Source organism: Schistocerca americana, chromosome 8 (assembly GCF_021461395.2).
Source record: "Schistocerca americana isolate TAMUIC-IGC-003095 chromosome 8, iqSchAmer2.1, whole genome shotgun sequence".
Classification (NCBI taxonomy): domain Eukaryota; kingdom Metazoa; phylum Arthropoda; class Insecta; order Orthoptera; family Acrididae; genus Schistocerca; species Schistocerca americana.
The window spans coordinates 124,539,173-124,555,965 of NC_060126.1; the positions used below are offsets into that span (position 1 = coordinate 124,539,173).

Consider the following 16,793-nt stretch of genomic DNA (forward strand, 5'->3'; position numbering starts at 1 on the left):
TTCGATTAAGAAGATTTGGTTGTGGGGGGGAAGCAATCCTCACACACGCAGTAACCAGCCGACGCCGACACAGTAACCAGCCGACGCCGACACAGTAACCAGCCGACGCCGACACAGTAACCAGCCGACGCCGACACAGTAACCAGCCAACGCCGACACAGTAACCAGCCGATGCAGTAACCAGCCAACGCCAACGCAGTCGCAGTAACCCGCCATCATTGCTGGTTGCTGTTTGAGTTGTTGACTTTGCACCCACCGACACCGCGACCAACTTTTGACACTGCCGGTGCCCGTGCGGTTCACCGGTACCATTTTTACACCTCACCGACGCAGCCTACAAACCCATGCTGGGTGAGCTCAAGATAATAACTACTTGAATGTAAACTAGGATGGTTATTCTTCACAGAGGTGATTTTTTTAATGATCACAAGATGAAAGAAAATTAAGACTATGGAGAAGGAACAACAACCTACAGAAACTGCAGAACCAGCCATGGCGATGACAGTGACTAAGGTAATGGCAGACTGGACTGAAGTAGCAAATTTAATTAAGGGATTAAGTCTGAAGTTAGACTCAGTGAATACTCAGTTAAATACTAAGTTAGATGTACAGAGACAAGAACTAAGTGACCAAAATCTTTCTTTAAGTGAAAAACTAGAAGCACAACTAAGTGACCAAAATGTTTTCTTAAATGAAAAACTAGCAGCACAGAGTGAAGCTTCTGAAAAACTAGAAGCACAAGGTGAAGCTTTAAATTCTAAATTTGAGGTGTTAAATGATAGAGTGGAAAATTTACAAGTACATTTAAAGAATGAATTAAATAATTCTTTAACTGTACAAAGGAATCAAATGTTTACGGACTTTAACCAAAAGCAGGATGATCAATTTCAGAAGTTGACCCAGAAATTAGAATTTGATATTGAGGACAAGTGTACCAATATAGATTCTGAATTTAATGAGAAGTTAAGGTCATTTCAAAGTGTGTGTAATATTACGTATGACAGAGATTACATAACTTAAAAGATACCATTGAAAGACAAGATAAACTGATCCCTATTGTCTAATAGCAAATTGCAGGGGTCAACACTCATGTAGATGCGGTAGAGAGAAATTTTAATGAAAAGCTAGCAACCTCAGACACCATAAATATAAGTGGTCTGGAGGAACAGGTAGAGGAATTAATCAAATGGAAAGTTGCCAAAAGGGTAAACACAGACAACGTTCCACCACATTTAGTGCCGGAACTTGATGATACTAAAAAAGGCATAGACAATTTGTGGAAACTTGTCTTGAATAAGACAGAGAAGGGGACAGCTTCACAGAATGTAATGTTGATTAGTAAAGTGGCAAATGTTTTGTTGAGGGGAGACTTTCACACAAAATGTAATGAGAAGTGCTGGTCTGCACTTGCTCAAGTGAGGTTAAGAGCAGATCCATGGGATCCGGGCGGAGTCACATTATTCCCCCGGAATGTTAACATTCTGTGTTAACGGGCGGAGTGACGACCATCGGGTCCCGAGTTGGGTTCGGTGTTACTTTCATATTCATTTTCCTACAACGAATTCTCTTAAAGTCTTATACTGTCCTGTATTCTGTTTTCTTCCTCTTATACTGTCATATAGTTTAGTACTTGGGCACACTCATCTAGGCGTCGCAGACAAGCAGGGTTGATATCAAGGTCGTACTGCTTTGTGTGGAGATAGTAGTAAGTGATCTTGTCAATGTATACAGCCTTATTTGTTTTACGGGCACTGTGATTCCCCGCTGTATATTCACCATGATAAATTGGGTTGTTATATTGAACCAGACTGAAGCATTGGGTAATATATCATAATATGTGAATTGACAGTATGCTCCACTCTAGTCTTGACGTAAAGGTGAGTTGACAACATGCTCCGCTCTAGTCATCAAGGATCTTGAATCTGATCATAGTTAGGTTTTATTTTTGCTGAAAATAGTCTCTGAACATAATCTCTTCACAAGTTTTACATACAAACCTGTGTGCAGAGGGATTCAGGGATGGCAACAGAAAAAAAAATTATACCCGATGGAACATCCTCCTCGGTTATTCCAGGAGCACCATTGCTGGTCTTCATGACTGGTCCTGGGGTCTCATTTGTAGTGTCAACAGCAGCCGACGCAATCTCTACGGATTGTTAGGTCATATTTTTGCCTAGCCAACCAACGTATAGTTAGGTATGTTTCGGACCTAAACTATTGGAGGAAACGATATAATATGAATATTTCTATATTTGCAATGATATGATACATAGTCTTTTTACTTACTACTGAATATTTTACATCCTTTGTGAAAAATAATGTGAATGATACTGTTGTGGACTGGCAAGACAGCCAATCCACTAGGACATGAGGCAGAAGGGCACGCGTTTAAGCTCATGCAGGATGGCGTGAGGTCTGGAACAGGACTAGGTCTGCATAGTAGCAAAAATAGTACGTAGCTTATGGAATACTTAACTTTAATCCATAATTGGTGAACATCGGTCTGACGGTACATGCGTCACAAGATAAATAGCAAATGATAATGGCGCCTTGCTAGGTCGTAGCAAATGACGTAGCTGAAGGCTATGCTAACTATCGTCTCGGCAAATGAGAGCGTAATTTGTCAGTGAACCATCGCTAGCAAAGTCGGCTGTACAACTGGGGCGAGTGCTAGGAAGTCTCTCTAGACCTGCCGTGTGGCGACGCTCGGTCTGCAATCACTGATAGTGGCGACACGCGGGTCCGACGTATACTGCCGGACCACGGCCAATTTAAAGGCTACCACCTAGCAAGAGTGGTGTCTGGCGGTGACACCACAGATACAATACGGGGAAAGAGGAATAATGAGATATTTGTGATGATATGATACATAGTTTCTACTTATTATGGAATAATTTATACGTTTTGTGAAATGTGATATGTATGGGGTGGGTTTATATAAATTTTGAAAGGGGGTGGGTAGTGTAGGTACAAACATAACTACCACCACACACACACACACACACACACACACACACACACACACACACACACACACACACCTTTCAAACGACCCTCGGTGACAAGTGTGACTGATTCTTCACAATTGCCGTTCCATAGGAGTTGCTAAGATCTTCCTTCGGGGACTTCAAAGGTGAAGGTGAGAATGTCCATCCTGCAGGAGATGTTTAACATCATACCTCCTCTGGCTTCTCACTGAAGTACCGCCGAAGTGGGGATCCTGGGGAAGGGGAGTGGGAAGGGTTTCCTGTCTTTGAGCTATTTCTTTCTCTTTTTTGATTGTAACAACCATTTCTGTTTCCTTTCTTACTTCTCTTTTGAATACCAGTTCATCTTTCCCTCTGTTCATATGCATACACTTCTTTCGCTGAAGTCCTTCTCAACTTCCATGGTTTTCTATAACCTTCAACTTATTTTCCATAAGTTGGCCAAAGAATCAGGCTACATGACTACCCATATGCATACACACAATGAAACACAAAGACACAAACAGAAAGTGTACAGTTTAAGATAATGGGGGAACCGTCATGTGTTGGAGGGGGAAAATTGTGCACATAGTGATAGGTATGTGCACCTGGTTATGTGAGGTGACAGTTCTACATCTCATAAAGGTATGTACAGGGATATATTTATATATGTAAGAGCTAAGAGTATTTATGGTTATGACGCAGTATTACACTAGTATGTGTACAATGGAAAATAAGAACATGTTACAGCGTATAATTAAGTGTACAGAAATATATTTAGATTTGGTGTCATTGGAAGAGTAATGGATGACGCTAAAGAGTTGAAGAAAGTATTGAGAAGTGAGTGTAAGGAGTGAAGTAGGATGTTAATTCCTCTAAGAGGTATTCAAATTCTAGGGTACATAAAGATGTATGCTAGAGCAATGAGCTATTAAGCCTGCTCAGGAAGGAGGAGGAGGGTGCACCCAGCATTGATTGTATGGAAAAGGGCAGGTAGGCAGACCCAATAAAGGCTGACCTACACTGTGTAGACAGGGGCACCAAGAAGGAGATTGACCTGTACCATAGTATATTAGGAATTTGTTTAAAGGGGCGTACCTACCAAAACGGAAGGAGGAAGTGCTTTCATAGTATCAACCTGTAAGTGAGGTATAGGTACTGTGCCTAAAGGAAAAGGGCAGTAACATGACAAAAGTCACACATTTTGTTGAGATTATACTGGTAAGTTTGAATTCTCATTTCCACTTGCATTGTTGTGTTTGTGTGAAGTTACATGCATTGAAAAGAACACCTTTATTTACCTAGAGTTCCTCCAGGTTGTAAAGAGTACTGAATAAATCCATATTCAGAAGAAGTAGTACGTGAATTAAGAGCAAACAGCAGTATATGCTTGGGTAATGCACACTTGGAATTTACGATTGGAAAGAGAACAGAAAGATTCTTGTCCTTACAAAGTTTACATTGATCAAAAGGTCCATAATTAGAATGGTATTAACATGGAAAAGGAAAGAGAGCTATATATGAAGTAACCGATGGCTAGAAAAATGTTACATAAATTGATGGAAATGTAACGTAATATTATATGAATACAATATTGATGTACATAACGAACATGTATAAAATATCATGTGTTCGAGCTAAGAGGAGGTATATGTAGTGCCTCGAGAATTTCGGGGTAAATTCTAGAGACACTCGTATTTCCACCATCTCGAACACGTGTTATTTTAAAGATGAGTGTGGTAAAGTAGAACTGTGTCTACTGCACCACAGTTATGTGTGTGCAGAACATATGTGTATTAGAAGGATGATTGGCGTGGGCAGGTAGTCGCCGAGCCTGCCTGAGAAGTTACGCGTCCAGCTCAAGGAATAAAAGCGCCATACTCCGTGCGTCGTCAAACATTATTGTGTGAACATTTGAATGTTGTTGAAAGAAGTAAAGAAACAATTACTTATTCATTCTTTCACTTACTTTCGTAAAGTGCAGACAGTTGTCTTGTTAAACTTGGAGAGATTTTAAGACTGTATTTATGGAAAAATGAATGTGATTGACCGGAAGGTGTCGAGCTTATGAAAAATGTTTTAGTTGTATGAAAACTGTTGTGTGTGATGAAAATAAAGTGATATTGAGTTCAGAGTATTCTCGAGTATATGGAGTTAGTTTGAAAGTATAGAAAATTCTTCCAAAGTAGCATCTTATCTTTGGAGAAGAAGTTTCGCAGGACATCGTAGTCAGCTATCCAGAAAAGATCAGCGAAGCAACTCCAAGTATGTCCGATAGCAAAGGGGGAGTGTGTCTTGCACACCAGTACCACACTGCCGCTCTTAATCACCGTAAACCGATAGAATATAGGACAATCATTTCTGTTACCATTTTCTTAAGTGGAACTTTACTTTTTGGTGGTAAGACTGCAAGAAACATTTATTCTCAAACTAACTGTGGAATCACCAGTGTTTGCGTATACTGCATACTATGTACAACCTATGGATATAAAAAGTACTCTTGCAACATTATGCTTTCCCACACCATAACTCTTGAACCAAAAAAACGATCATGTTTGACAATGTTCTTTGGTGCATTATGCATTCCCACCTCTCGCCGTATGAGAGTACTTTCAGAATGAGAGTGCATCTGATCTCATGTACAAAGTCATGCACATGACCTCAACTCCTCACTGATCCAGTCCCATGCTCTTGGCACCATTGCAGACAATGTCACAGATGTGCAGGTGTCAAGAAAGCACAATATACTGCTTGTCTGGCAAAGAGACAACCCCTATGCAGTTGCTGTATCACTGTGCAACATGACACTGTGTGCCTTGCAGCCTGTTAAATTTGGCTGCAATTGCATCCACTGCTTGACATGGATTCCTTCTTGCCTGTTGCAAAATGTAGCAGACATCTGCTGCTGTAGGTGACAGTGGTTGACTACCTCCCCTCCTTCAGGCAGTATTCATGGTTTGGAACACTCACCATGCATGTAAAACAATGCTGTGAGCAATACCATACTCCTGGGCTACACTCATCACTCTTCGTCCTCCTTCCAGTTTCATGATGACAGTTCAATGTCTGAAGTCATCCAAAAGTTGTCTCTGGTTGATGTTGTAATGAAGACCACCACCACAGTGCACTGTCACTGTTCACTGATTGACAAACAGTGCCTTTTCCCGTTCTGTCAACAGCGTCGTGTTGTGAAGCCAGCCCAATTAGGCATTGTAGTCATGCTGACTTCACAGTACGTGGTATCCAACTAGCTGTGCACGACTAGGAGGCCTCTAGTAACTTGCCCCCACACTTTCCTTGTTTACATTTAGTTTTAATATGTTATGTTACTTTACCTATCTCATACTTAAATTTTGCAGAGCAGAGTATGCATCCAGATGCACACCATAAGATAAATAAATAAACTCAATTAGAGGCCACATTTTCTGTTGATACAGATATTTAATACAGGAGCATGCAGGTTTATTGTATGGTTAAAGGATGACGTGTTCTCTTGTGCAAAATGTTTGGAGGTAAAATAGTCCTCCATTCAGATCCCCTGGTGGGGACTACTCAGTAGGATGTCATTATCAGGAGAAACAAAATTTACTTCCTAAGGATTTGAGTTGGAATGTTAAATCTCTTAATAAGGCAGGTAGGTTAGAAAATTTAAAAAGGGAAATGGATAGGTTGAAGTTATATATAGTGGAAATTAGTGAAGTTCAGTGGCAGGAGGAACAGGACTTCTGGTCAGGTGAATTCATGGTTATAAATACAAAATTGAATAGGGGTAATGCAGGAGTAGCTTTAATAATGAATAACAAAATAGAAATGTGGGTAATCTACTATAACAGCATAGAGATCATATGCTGAAGAGCCAGAGAAACTGCTATTATCATGTAGGGACCCTGCGAGCACACTGAAGTGCTGCAACGCGACATGGCATGGACTTGACTAATGTCTGAAATACTGCTGGAGGGAACTGACATCATGAATCCTGCATGACTGGCCACAAATCTGTAAGAATATGAGGGAGTGGAGATTTCTTCTGAACAGCATGTTATGATGCATCTCAGATATGTTCAATAATATTCATGTCTGGGAAGATGGGTCGCCAGTGGCAGTGTTTACAGCAGAAGTGTTTAAATTCAGAAGAGCGTTCCTGGAGCCACTCTATAGCAATTCCGGACGTGTGGGGTGTCGCATTATCCTACTGGAATTGTCCAAATCTGTCAGAATGCACAATGGACATGAATGGATGCAGGTGATCATACAAGATGATTATGTATGTCACCTGTCAGTGTTGTAACTAGATGTATAAGGGGTCCCATATAACTCCAACTGCACACATGCCACATCATTACAGAGCCTCCACCAGCTTGAACAGTTTGTGCTGACATCCAGGGTCCACGGATTTACGAGGTTGTCTCCATACCCGTACATGCCCATCTGCTCGATACAATTTGAAACAACACTCATCTGACCAGGTAATATTTTTCCAGTCATCAACAGTCCAATGTAGGTGTTGATGGGCCCAGGCAAGGCATAAAGCCTTGTGTCATGCAGTCATTAAGAGTACATGAGTGAGCTTTTGGCCCTGAAAGCCCATACTGATGATGTTTCGTTGAATGGTTCGCACGCTGACACTTGTTGTGGCCCAGAATTGAAATCTGCAGAAGGGTTGCACTTCTTTCATGTTGTATAATTCTCTTCAGTTATTGGTCCTGTTCTTGCAGGAACTTTTTCTGGCCACAGCAATATCGGAGATTTGATGTTTTACTGGAATCCTGATATTCATGGTACACTGATGAAAAGTAGTCTTATATAGGCATTGCCGACTGTAGTGCCTGTTTACCTACCTCTGTATTTGAATACACATACCTATACCAGTTTCTTTGGCACTTCAGTATATTTTCACGGCCAAGATAGACACGAAGCCCAAACCTACCACAGTAGTACAACTTTTATGCCAACTAGCACAGCAGATTATGCAGAGACTGAAAACATATGTGATGAGATAAAAGAAGTTATTCAGATAGTTAAGGGAGATGAAAATTTAATTGTGACGGGGGACTGGAATTTGATAGTAGGAAAAGGAACAGAAAGAAAAATAGGTGAATTCGGACTGGCAGAAAGGAATGCAAGAGAAGAGAATGCTAGAATTTTGCACGGAGCATAATTCAATCATTGCTTACACTTTGTTTAGTAATCATAAAAGAAAGTTAAATCCAAGGAAGAGTTCTGGAGACACTAGAAGATTTCAGATTCATGATATAATGGTAAGACGTAGATTTCTGAACTAGATCTTAAATAGCAAGACATTTCCATGGGCAGAAGTGGACTCTGACCACAACTTTCTGGCTATGACCTGCAGATTAAAACTGAAGAAACTGCAAAGAGGTAGGAAATTAAGGATATGGAATCTAGATAAGTTGAAAGAACCAGAGACTGATAAGAGTTTCACAGTGAGAATTAGGCAAAGGGTGACTAGAACAGGGGAAAGGAATACAATAAAAGACGAATGGGTAGCTTTAAGAGATCAAATATTGAAGGCAGAAGAGGATCAAATTGGTAAAAAGACAAAGCATAGTAGAAATCCTTGGATGACACAGGAGATACTAAATTTAACTGTTAAAGGAGAAAATGTGAAAATGAAGTAGGCAAAAGGGAATACAAATGTCTAAAATATGAGATTGACAGGAAGTGCCAAACAGTTAAGCAAGAATGGCTAGAGGTCAAGTGTAAGGATTTAGAAGCATACATCACTAGAGAAAAGACAGTTAATGCCTACAGGAAAGTTAAAAGATGCCTTTGGAGAAAAGAGAAGCAGCTGTATGAATATCATGAGCTCAGATGGAAAACCAGTCCTAAGCATAGAACAGAAACCTGAAAGGAGGAAGTAGTACATAGAAGGTCTATACAAAGGAGATGAACTTGAAGGCATTATAATAGAAATGTAACAGGACACAGACGAAGATGAAATGGGAAATATGATACTGCAAGAAGAATTTGACAGAGCATTGAAATACCTAAGTTGAAACAAGATCCTGTGAGTAGATGACATTCTGTCACAACAATTAATAGTCTTGGGGAGAGCCAGCCATTACGAAACTCTTACATCTGTTGTGGAAGATGTATGAGACAGGTGAAATACCCTGAGACTTCACGAAGAATATTAATCCCAATTCCAAAGAAAGCAGTCATGACAGGTGTGAAAATTACTGAATTATCAAACAATGGAAAATCCAGGATGGAATGTAACAATATAATGAGAAGGAAAGTTGCCACTCACCACACAGAGGAGATGCTGAGTCGTAGATAGGTGCAACAAAAGATTTTCACACTTAAAACTTTCGGTCAATGGCCTTTGTCAATAATAGACACACACATGCGCGCGCGCACATACACACACGCACACACATGACTGTGTGCGTGTGCGTGTGCGTATGCGCGCGCGTGCATATGTGTGTCTATTATTGACAAAGGCCATTGGCCGAAAGCTTTAAGTGTGAAAATCTTTTTGTTGCACCTATTTGCGACTCAGCATCTCCGCTCTATGGTGAGTGGCAACTTTCCTTCTCATAATATTGTTACTGAATTATCAGTTTAATAAGACATGGCTGCAAAATACTAACACAAATTCTTTACACAAGAACGGAAAAACTGGTAGAAGCCAACCTTGGGGAAGATCATTTTGGATTCTAGGAAATATAGCAATACGCAAGGGAATACTGCCCCTACAACTTATCTCAGAAGATAGGTTAAGGAAAGGCAAAACTATGTTTATACCATTTCTAGACTGAGAGAAATCTTTTGGCAATGTTGACTGGAATATTTTATTTGAAATTTTGAACATAGCAGGAGTAACATACAGGAAACAAAAGTCTATTTACAAATTGTACAGAAACCTGATGGCAGTTATAGGTATCTAGGGACATGAAAGGGAAGCAGTGGCTGAGAAAGGGGTGAGACAGATTTCCAGCCCGTCCCCAGTGTTATCCAATCTGTGTATTGCGCAAGCTGTAGAGGAAACTAAAGAAAAATTTGGAGTAGGAATTAAAATTCAGGGAGAAGGAAAAAAAAATTAAGTTTGCCAGTGACATTGTAATTTTGTCAGAGAAAGAAAAGAACTTGGAAGTGCAGTTGAACAGAGAGGACAGTGCCTTTGAAAGGAGGATATAAGATGAACAACAACCAAATCAAAATAAGGATAATGATATGTAGTGTTAAAAAAATCAGATGGTACTGAGAGAATTAGATAAGGAAACCAGACATGAGTTTGCTACATGTGCAGCAAGATAACTGACAATGGCCCAAGTAGAGAGGTTATAAAATGTAGACTTTCAACGGCAAGGATAGCGTTTCTAAAGAACAGAATTTTGTTGACAAGGTATAGAGACTTAAGTGTTAGGAAGTCTTTTCTGAACATATTTGTCTGGAGTGTAGCCACATATAGAAGTGAAACATGGACAATAAACAATTTAGGTAAGAAGGACACAGAAGCTTTTGGACTATGGTGCTACAGAAGAATCGTATAACTTACAAAGGGATTATGGCAGTAAGACAGGAAGATTGCAGCACATACAGAGGCATATAGATAATTATTTGTCTCTCCTTCCACACACAAATAAAACAGATCAAAAATTGCTGATATTGGTATAAAGCAGCTTCTACTAAATACTGTACAATGGCTTGAGCAGAGTATATGTGTATGTAGATGTATGACTTCCATTGGTCAGTTTATGAAATAAGATTCTATCACTGTTATCCGTCTCACATCACCCATTTTCACTACCCAGTGTCCTACTAAGTTTAATGACATTCTTGTTAAATTCTATGAATTTTATGAGTGTTTTCCCCAACTCAAGGTGGCTGACTAGAAGTCAATCCTGAGATAAAACCTCTCTTCCGAAGTACTAATGCCTGTTTCTAGCTATGTGATTTCTCCAAAACTTTCTACAGGAGAATGATCCAATACTAAACTATCTGAATGCATAAAGGGACACTGACAAATATATCTAGAGCATAGTTGCTGAGCATGCTTTGCAGTATGCCTTGAGAAATTTGAATCTTGTACAGCAGATAGGATATTTCCCATCTCCCATTCAACAGCAGTTTCCCATGAACTCTGAAGATGTGACCTTGTTCTCCAACACAACCTCTCATTCTGTCACCTGTCTAGACTCAAACCTAATTTATCTTATCTCTTACTTTCTTCTCCATTGGTGTTTATGAGAGTGTTTTATTTATTTATTTATTAGTCTACTCTACAGGTGGCCCAAACTTTTCTTTCTCTCTTTTTTATGATTAATCTTTCCACTTACCACTTTCTCTTTCTTCTTCTTCTCAGTCCACCTTTACTCCTGTCTCTAAAGTGTGCCACATGTGAACAATCGATTGCTGGTGGCGTCGCCTCTAATTCACTGCCCACTTTAACACCACCATAGTAGCAATTTATCAAGCAATTTCAACAGTATTTCAATGGCCACTGTATTGTGAACCTCTTCTACGAAAAATGAACTGCTATGTTTAGTAGAAGTAGAAGTTGATCTTCGTATATTGATGAATATTTTCAAAATAATAATTTTTAGAAAAGGAGTTATTGAAATTTATTTAACTTTTTGGAGCAAATTTCTTGAGAACTGTAGGCTATCTCACATTCTTCATTGATGTCAAATGAGTAGTGTGCATCTTATGAGTCTGCATTTTATGACTACATCTTGAAATCCATGAGTCTTTTTTTCATTTACTAGTCTTGTACCTTAACTACAAGTATTTACACAATAGTCTTGCAATCTCTTTGTCTCTATAGAAATGCTACCAATATCAACACTGCTGGTTTCCATAACCTGCATAGCAAATTATATGAGCACTTAGTAGTTTCCAACAAATTTTACACATGATTTAAAAATTTACAAAACTTTTTCTTGCTGACAGCCCACACAAAAGTTTGTTGCTTGCTATATTTTTTGCCATTCTTGCAGTAAAACTTCAGCATCACACATGACAATTCGATTTATTACTTCCTTACCACTAACTTTATTCACAACACATTTTGCAGACGGCATCCACATATACCAATAAGTGTACCAACAAATTATGAGGTCTGTTCAAAAAATTCCGGAACTATTGTGAACTATCAGAAAAACACAATAACATCCAAAATACTTAAATGATTTATTTACCACGACACTGTTCACAACAGCACTTCACAATCCATAGCAATTACGCAAGTCCATGGCACTCCACATCCGAGTTCCTAGCACGTGCAGTCACTAGTCACAAGTATGAGCGAAGGTAGACATAGGACCGGCTGTAGGATGCTGTTGCAATGGCCTATATACAGTCCTGGTCGTCTGGGAATACGGTGTGTGGTGGCACCAAGAGGCCGAGTGGAGACACACTTCCATCTCGCGACACCGGCCCTCAACAGGTCACCTCGAAATGGACTATGTGGCTGGTCAGTGAATCTATATGCCCAGTCCACACGTGTTATCTTTGCAGCTGCATGGCTGGCCACACTTTGCATGTGTTGACGTCCACCCCTGTTGGCCGGTGTCTGATCGATGGTGGATACCACAGGAATGTTCATAATTTTGTGCTAACGGTGCATTTGAGCAAAATGTGGCTGGCATCCTTGCACCAACTGTGTTTTAATGTGTAGCTGCCAGAAGTTTCATTGCTGTATGTCTGTTAGTTATTGTTCAGTGCTGTATCAAGTAGAATATTGGGTTACAAAGCTTGTGAATTTCAAGCTGGCAGAGTTTGAAGAGAAATGAGTCTACACTTCCAGATAATGAGATGTTTCTTATGAGAAGTGTAACAGGTAATGAGACATGGCCCTAAGGTTATCATATTGAGATCAAGGTTCTACCTTCACAATGGTTCAGAAAAGGTTCTCCAAGACCAAAAAAAGCTCATCATGTCAGGTCAAATGTCAAAGCCATGCTACTAGTTTTCTTTGACTTTGAAGGATTAGTTCATCATGAATTCATGCCAAAGGACAAATTGTTATTCAACGGTACTATCAGTACATGTTGCGATGCCTGCAAGAAAATGTGGGAAGGAAATGGCCTGAAATGTGTGGAGACAAATCATGGCTCTTGTATCACGATAGCACACCTGCACATCATCCCTGGTAGTGCATGACGACTACACAAAAAAATGACATCACTGTGATGCCCCATTCTCTTTATTCTCTAGACCTTTCCCCTGCAGACGTTTTCTTATTTCCAAAGTTGAAAATCCCACTGGAAGGATGAAGATTTGCAATGATAGACAAGATAAAAGAAAATTTGCAGGTGGTGCTTCCTGCAATCCAGCAAGAGGTGTACTAAGACTGCTTCTGGAAGTGGAAATGGCAGGGAGCAGTGTATCATTTTTAGAGGAAAGTATTTAGAAGGAGACCATTCACAGTACATAAACGGGAAGTGTAGAAATTTTTTTGTGGACAATGTTCTGGAATTTTTTGAACAGACCTTGTATATAATGGTACGGCACATACTTCACAAGATATATAATAAAAACTGAGATACATGAAAAACTAGCTTCTGTTTAAAATGGAGCACAAATTATCCAGACTATACTCACTCAGTGTTTGACAAATGAGTGCACTTAGTGACTTCCAACATGCTTTAAACGTCACTTCAAACCTTTTCTAAACTTTTTCTGGCTTACATGCTTAACATCAAATATCTAACATACTATCTCATTTGTAAAGTATTCATCAACATTAGTTTCAAGTGAATTGTCATTCATACGATTGTTTGATTAAACATGTTTATTTTAATTATTGTACATAGTGTCCACTGAACATTAAAAATACTCACTTCCACAAGGCCAACAAAGTCATGTTTATAAACACGAAAATGAAAAAAGAAAAATCATTAATTACCCAGTTTATTTTCTGACTTCCAAGCTTTCCCTCAAATAAAGTAGGTTGTTTCAAAGAAAGCATTTTGGTGGCATTGTATTTAATATTAAAGTTATAAACTAACAAACTTAAAACTGGTACATTTCACTTCACTATTGGTACCATCATTATCACGTGTTCTTCAGCTTCAATGTCAGCTAAGAAAGCTTTGTAATAAACATTTACAAAGCTATTTTTTCCTTACCTGCAAAATAGATTGTGATGCCCTTTGTTTTCCATCTCTTTTGTTCTTGCATATAACTTTTGCTGTGTGACGACCAACAGTCATCATGAATTCATTTCTTTGATGCCTTAGAGCATTTACTTCATATTTTATATGCATTTCTCCCATTCCAAAGTTTCTAAAAAGAGTTATTTGGAGCTTAGTTATGTCAAGCAATTTTGATACTTTTAACTGCAGTTAACAAACAAAAAGTTTTATTACATGTCAAAAAAGTAGCACAACTGTCATATGGCCTTGAAATGTAACTGGGTATGTTAGAAATTATTGTAGTACATATACTTTGTACTGGAAGCACTCAACACCTTTGTATATCATAATCAGAAGCTTCTCTCTTCAAGAGTTTGGTGTCTTAATATGCTCTTGTGTGGTGGGTAACATTCTTGGAAGCAGATGAGAGGGTTTTACTTTATATCGTATTCCCTTTGCATAAATCACCAAGTTAGTTATGTCTGATAAATATACACAGGTACGGGGTACTACATTGTTTCATGGTGTGAAAATGGCTAAGTGCTTCATTCAAACATCAGTATTTGGAAAAAAGAGGATTTTACACAATATTATGTTTAAAAATTATTTTTGAATGTATGTAGGTAATAGCACAAATCCAAAATAAATAGTAAAACTTACTATGAAAAACATAATACGAGTCTAATGAACATTTCACTTGTTGCTGCAACAATATTATTAATTTCACAAAATATCATAGGATTATTATTAGGGGTGATCAAGAAGTTTCTGTTCGAAGGCCGCACAGTCCAGAATCGGTATGCCAATCAGGCAAAATCACTGTGAGCATTGAGGCAACCACCCCACATATGCATTGGTTTAAAGATACCCATTTGGTAAAACACTGTGTCCTTCTGCATACAAAAGTCCAGAAACTGCCTGCTGCACATTCTCGTCTAGCAGAAATAGTTGACCCTTCATGGCCTTTTTTAAGGGACCGAAGGCATGAGAACTGTATGGGGAGGGATCAGGACTATATGGCATGTGCTTGAGTATCTCCCACTTGAGTTGGTAAACTTCTGCGTTAAGACATTTGTGATAAGGGGACATGCATTTTTTTGAGCCAGCAGCACCCCTTGCAACTTGATGCACCATTCCATAATGGTGGTTTTTGACAAAAATGGATATCTACTGGATTTTGTACTTCAGCGGCTAAGAAAAGGACAATAGCTCACATGCTGGAAACACACAAATGCCACAGTAATCCATTGCCTACATGCCGGTGCTTAAACACCTGCATCAGAGTCAGAGGAAAAGAGAGCGTCACAAAAGTCACAAGTTCAGCAGATTCAGTTGGAATTTGGAGCAGAAATCCATAATAGTGCATGGATATGTGTACTCATACTAGAAAAAGACCAATGCTACATGCTAGTCCTCTATAGGTAATTGGTTACCTTTAAAAACAAGGTTGTGGTTACAGGAGAATTTAATGCTTGAGTTGTAAATGATAGAAGAGGCTATGTAACAGACATAGGAAGCTAAAGAGAAGATACAAGAAATGATGAAGGGGACGTATTACTAGACATGTCTGGGAAATAAATGGATAATTGGTAACAGATTGTTTCAAAGAAGAGCTAGTTACAAGGTCACCGAGATACAGTTGGAATTTGAAACAGAAATGCATAATACACTATATATAGTGAAGCACCGAAGAACTCTATACAGGTATGAGTATTCAAATACAGAGATATATAAACAGGCAGAATACAGTGCTGCGGTCGCAATGCCTATGGAAGACAAAAAATTTCCGGCGCAGTTATTAAATTGGTTACTGCTGCTACAATGGCAGATTATGAAGATTTAAGTGGGTTTGGTTGTGGTGGTATAGTCAGCACACGAGTGATGGAACACAGCATCTCCGAGGTTGCGATGAAATTGGGATTTTTATGTACGACCATTTCACGAGTGTACCATAATTATCAGGAGAACTGTAAAACATCAAATCATCGACATCGCTGCAGCCAGAAAAAGATCCTGCAAGAATGGTACCTATGACAACTGAAGAGAATTTCTGCTGCTACAATGGCAGGTTATCAAGATTTAAGTGACTCTGAATGTGGTGTTATAGTTGGCGACCGAGCAATGGGACACAGCATCTCCAAGGTAGCAATGAAGTGGGAACCACTTGCAAATGCACTTCACTGTGTCATGCATTTACATGTTTTTGTGACAAGATTGTTATTGAAGGTAAAATCTTCTAGGCTGTTAGGCCATGTTATGTTCCTCTTCAGTATCTTCTTACACAACTGACATTTTGATTCCTCTGCAGGAATCTTCTTTAAGATCTTCTGGTGTTCCCAGCTAGCTGAACACTATCCATCTAACAGCCAACTGGAAACACCAGAAGATCCTAAAGAAGATCCCTACACAGTGATTGAAACACTGATTGTGTAGGAAGATACTGAAGAGGAATATCATGCAGTCAAACAACCTAGAAAATTCTTACCTCCGATGACAATGGCCCCTCTATTTACCTAAATTAATTTTAATGGTTACACTTACTTCATAACTACTGGAAATCTGCAGCAAATTTAGTTCATAACTACCAGAAAATTGTAGCAAAGAAGAGCTTCTCTGAACATATCAATGATTTAAGATGATTTCAAACTCAGACATAACAATTTTTAACTCTGCATGTTATGTCTGCTTTCATGTATTACCACTGATCATATAACGTCTTTGAAAT

The 16,793-nt window shown here is 39.1% G+C and overlaps 1 protein-coding gene across 1 annotated transcript in view; it reads right to left on the minus strand.

Moving 5' to 3' along the window:
- The window catches only part of LOC124545263 (microprocessor complex subunit DGCR8), a 239,163-nt gene that overhangs the window by 37,927 nt on the left and 184,443 nt on the right, over positions 1-16,793 (minus strand). Inside the window, exon 11 of the mRNA XM_047124142.1 lies at positions 14,063-14,219. Coding sequence (XP_046980098.1) covers positions 14,063-14,219 — 157 coding nt within the window. The remainder of the gene's footprint in view (positions 1-14,062; positions 14,220-16,793) is intronic.